Here is a 4,601-nt window from a genome sequence, read left to right as displayed (position 1 = left end):
TCCTGATGAGGTGACTGCTGTCTGACATTGCCCCATCTCACCCCGCCCCCGACCACGGTGGCAGAAGGACATGTGGGCAGGCCCCTGTCGCATGGTTCTCGTTGCAGACGGTGGAGCACGGCTTCCCGCACCAGCCCAGCGCCCTTGGCTACAGTCCCTCCCTGCACCTTCTGGCCATCGGCACCCGGTCCGGAGCGGTCAAGCTGTATCCTTCCACTCCCGCTCCCACCGTGGGCCTGGAGAGCTGGGGCCGCGGGGCTGCTTAGGTTGGGCCGGACGCGCTGCCCTCTTTGCCCATGGGCTGTTGGGAAGAGGTCAGGGCTTTCCTGAATTACAGCTTGGGAAACGATTTTCTGGGGGCGGAGGACGTGGCTGGCATGACAAGCTGTTTGTATATCCCTTTAGGAGAAGAGGGCTGGTTTGCAGCAGAGGGCTCAGGTGTGTCCCTCGGCCTCCTGGGCTTCTGTGCTACCTCCTCTTTCAGTGCCCTTGCTCTCCTGCTGCTGGGATCGAGCTGGATGGGACGGGGTGGAGCAGGGTGGGGGCCGTGTGGCCTGGCATCATGCCCTGCGGACAGAGGCATGGCCCCAGCATCTTTGCTTTTGGGCCTGGCCAGGTGTGGGACCTCAGAGACTGGTTTTTCTGGGACCACACTGGGGCTAGGGTGCCCAGAGAGAAGGGCCTATTTTAACTCCTCAAAAGGCCAGAGGTCCTGGCTGGGTCATGCCTTCCTGATGCCCCTACTCAGGCTGTGAGGGGAGGGGCTCTTAGGGAGGCCTGGACTGCCGTCCCTCCCACTCCCCTGGCAGCCATTGGCTCCACCCATCCTCAACATAGCAAGCGAGAGCCCCCTTCCGCCATCGGTGCACCCCTACTCCCCACTCCTATGCTTGCGCCATTCTCAGCAGGCAGCTCCAGGGCCGGAGTGCAGGCAGGCACAGGCCAAGGCAGCTAGCCTGGAGCAGAGGCACCTGCAGTTCCCACCCCGGTGCAGGGCAGGGACAATCCTGCCTGGCCTGAGGCTGACATGGCCTTTCATCTGAAGCACTGGTTCCGGTTGACTTGGGGTTCCGGTGGTTTCAGTTAGCCCAGCCGTAGGGGCCCTGAGGCAGGATTGCTCTTGGGCCTCCCCTCTGGCTGGCGAGGGCTGGGCTACAAGTCTTGATTCCCCCCTTCCCCAATCTGCCTGCGCCCCAGGGGGAGCGAGGATGGGCCTCAGGGAGTTGGTTGGGGGGGCGCCACCTTGGGCAGCCCAGCTGGCTCCCCCTCCTGCGAAGCCCTATTCTGCTGTTCCTCTGCCACAGCATGGCCTGGGGTGCTGGGGCTGCAGGATCGGCCTTAGCCGGTTAATCATTGCCAGGCCACGTCCTGGTTACCAGTGCCTGGTGCCAAGACTCGGAGGCCAAGGCTGCAGGGTGGGCCTGCGGGTGCCCGGTGGTCTGTTGAGGCTCAGGTTGTGGGGGTGGCAGCTTAACTGTTGCCAGGATAAGACTTTTCCCTTTGGGGAGTTGCCCCCACCTGCCTGAGTAAGCTCCCCCCCCAGGGGCCAGGTCACTGGCCCAGGGCCCCTGGGCTGGCGCTGTTGCCGGCCCCTCCCCAGCCCAGATGCCTGGACGGTGCCTGCTGTGTGGGTGGGAGCACTGGCCTGGGGCCGAGGGCCCTGATGCTACCCGGTGGGGCTACCCGGTGGGGGCGGTGCACGTGGCCAGTCTTCCCAGGCAGGCTTTTCCTGAGCGTGGCCCAGCTATGGCGCCCCCGGAGTGGAGTTCATGGGCCTGCACCGGGAGAACAACGCCGTGATGCAGATCCACTTCCTGCCAGGCCAGGTAGGGACGTGGGGAGGGCCGGGCGCCTCCTCCATGCCCTTCCTGCCCGCACGTCTACCTGAGGGGAGGTATGAGGAGGCACACTGGGTGACCCTGGGTTTGGTGGTGATGGAAAGGCCTGTGGCCACCTCCCTTGTCCCAGCCGGGGGTTCACAGGCCACCCTCGGAGCAGCTAGGTGCTCTTTAGAACAGTCAGCTCGGCCCAGGCCCCGCAGTGTGTAAAGGCCTCGGCGGAGGGGGCCCTCCCTGGTTAATGAGCCAGCATGCTCCCGCCCCCTGTCCACTGCCTCCCTAGTGCCAGCTGGTCACCTTGCTGGATGACAATAGCCTGCACCTGTGGAGCCTGAAGGTCAAGGGCGGGGTGTCAGAGCTGCAGGAGGACGAGAGCTTCACTCTGCGTGGACCCCCAGGGTAAGGACTCCGTCGTCTTTCTCTGCCGGCCGTGTTGACCTGGCACCCAGCACAGCAGTGAACCCTACACCGCCATGCACAGGTGCTCTGGGTGGCACAGGCAGGGCTGCTGCCACATCCCCAGCTGTCACCCTGGAGTGACAGGGTGACAGCCCATCTCTGCCATCTGTCTCCTGTCTTGGCAGAAAGTAACCAGTACATTTGCCCTGGACCCTGTTTAAGGACCTGAGGGCCCGTTTTCCCCAGGCAGGGCCTTCCTGGGGCTAGAGAGCACCCGGGAACTGGGGGCCCATGGGGTCTCCCTGCCCAGCAGCACCAGCTCACGGGCTGCTGCTCCCGTTGGCAGGGCTGCCCCCAGCGCCACTCAGATCACCGTGGTCCTGCCTCACTCCTCCTGTGAACTGCTCTACCTGGGCACCGAGAGCGGCAACGTGTTCGCGGCGCGGCTGCCGGCCTTTCGCGTGCTGGAGGACCGGACCATCAGCGTGGACGCTGTGCTGCAGCGGTGAGCCGGAGACCCTGCGGCCCTGTTTCGGGACCCCAGGGGGTCGGGGATGACCGTCCCCCTTTGGTCTCTCGTAATGTCTCTCAGGAACATACCATTTCTTTCCTGGGAAGCCCAGGGGGACAGAGGGAGGCTCAGTCCCTGCCTGTCCCTCAAGTCGAAACTCTTCTCACTCCAGAATCTGTGGGGTCTTGGAGGTAATTTGTGCCCTCATTTTAAGGTGAGGAAAGGGGGGCACCAGATGACTGTAATGTCACCAGCTCTTGGTCCAGTGTCCTTGGCACTAATGACATGTGTTCTAAGACCCCAGAGGCCTTGCCATGGGAGGCCGGGACACAGATGTCCCTGTGTGTGCTACGGCAGCTCCTGCTGACCTCGTCTGTGGTGCCATGCTGGGTCCATTGTACACAGATCCATGGCCAAAAAGCTGTGACAGCCCCAAGCCCAAGGCTGGCCGAGATCCTTTCAGAAGCTTGCCCTTCGTGAGGGTGTCTACCGCAGAGGGGAAGGCCAGGTCTGGGTGTGGAGGGGGCGGCAGGGCTCCAGATGGGAGGAGATAAAGGAGTCTGACAGGAGCCTGTGGGGCCCGGGTTGGTAGTGCGGGAATGTTCTATGGTTCCGAGAGGTAGGGAGGAAGCCAGAGTGCTGACCCTGTCCTTGGAGGGCTCTGGACCAGGCCTCGGCCCCAGGTGATGGTGAAGAAGGTCCAGAGCAGGGTATGGCTGGTCCGGGAGGCTTCCTGCCGAGGGCTGAGTCCTCCTGCATACAAACCTCTGTGCCGTCCTGCTCAGCAAGCTGGACCTGGGGCAGCGTGCCCAAGGTCAGAGGTTTGCAGGGCGGCAGGTGGGCAGGGCTGGTGCTCAGTCTGGGGGTGTGGTCTGTGGGCAGGGCAGCAGGAGGACCTGCCCCGGCATGCGCATGTCCAGGCCAGCACCTGGCCTTGTGCTGGTGGGATCTCAGTGGGGAGGGGCCTGGCTGTCCTGAAAAGTCATTCTGCCAATCACAGCCTTGCCTCAGCTTCGCATCAACAGTACTTTATTACTCACTCACTCGTTGACTCATCCCACTGCGAGAAATGCAGGTACTCTCAGCAGGTCTTGATGCCACGATCCGTCCCCCACTGGGCCAGCCTCGGCTCACGGGCAGGCACAGGCCCTGCACTTACAGGGGACCCAGGACACGAAGCTGGGACCTTCCCACAGAGAGCCAGCACGATCGTGTGACAGTTACCGCGGCACCGCCAGCTGGCCCTCCACGCTGATGACTCAGAGTTTTTTAAACACCCAGCCAGCCTTTAGCCTGGCAACTTGACATCTCAGGAGGTCTCCATCCTAAGGGGGAAAGATACACAAAGATAAGAGTGGTCGTCATAGGGCTGGGTTTTCTTATTGTTGTTGTTTTTTAAGAGATTTTTGCTTAGGGTATGTGCACTCGCCAGAGAGACAGAGAGACTGAAAGTAAGAAATCACCCCCTGGGGGGATGGCCATGCTGCAGTTCCTTCTCAGTCTGGGCACGTATACACATGCACCCCGCGTGAGTTTGAAGCCACCGGGGCCACCGGGTCCAGGACTTGAACTGTGGTTAACTATGTGGAAGGCCAGTGACTAACCATTATGCCATCTGCTGGTCCCTATAGGGCTGACAAAATGCTGGAAGCCACCTAGTCGTCTGTGTTCTTCGGAGCTGAACCCAGATGATGTAGAGAGATTTGGTTCGGTTCGATGTGGGCAGAGATGGCCTTGGGTGCAGGCTGCTTCCATTTCCCAGTTGGTATCCTGGGTGTTGGCTCCTGGTCCCGTTCCTGTAGCCACATGGATTCCTTCTGGCTGCGGCACATCCAGACTTCACATCAGCATTC

At 61.9% G+C, this 4,601-nt stretch overlaps 1 protein-coding gene across 1 annotated transcript in view; it reads left to right on the top strand.

Moving 5' to 3' along the window:
• LLGL2 (LLGL scribble cell polarity complex component 2) overlaps positions 1–4,601 on the top strand; it is a gene marked incomplete in the record, with an annotated part of 32,424 nt that overhangs the window by 14,603 nt on the left and 13,220 nt on the right. The window contains 4 exon segments of the mRNA XM_027770787.1: positions 108–205; positions 1,745–1,826; positions 2,122–2,237; positions 2,584–2,742. Coding sequence (XP_027626588.1) covers positions 108–205; positions 1,745–1,826; positions 2,122–2,237; positions 2,584–2,742 — 455 coding nt within the window.

This window comes from Tupaia chinensis, unplaced genomic scaffold, assembly GCF_000334495.1.
Source record: "Tupaia chinensis unplaced genomic scaffold, TupChi_1.0 Scaffold000159_1, whole genome shotgun sequence".
NCBI classification, from domain to species: domain Eukaryota; kingdom Metazoa; phylum Chordata; class Mammalia; order Scandentia; family Tupaiidae; genus Tupaia; species Tupaia belangeri.
This window is presented reverse-complemented; position numbering and strand designations above follow the sequence as displayed.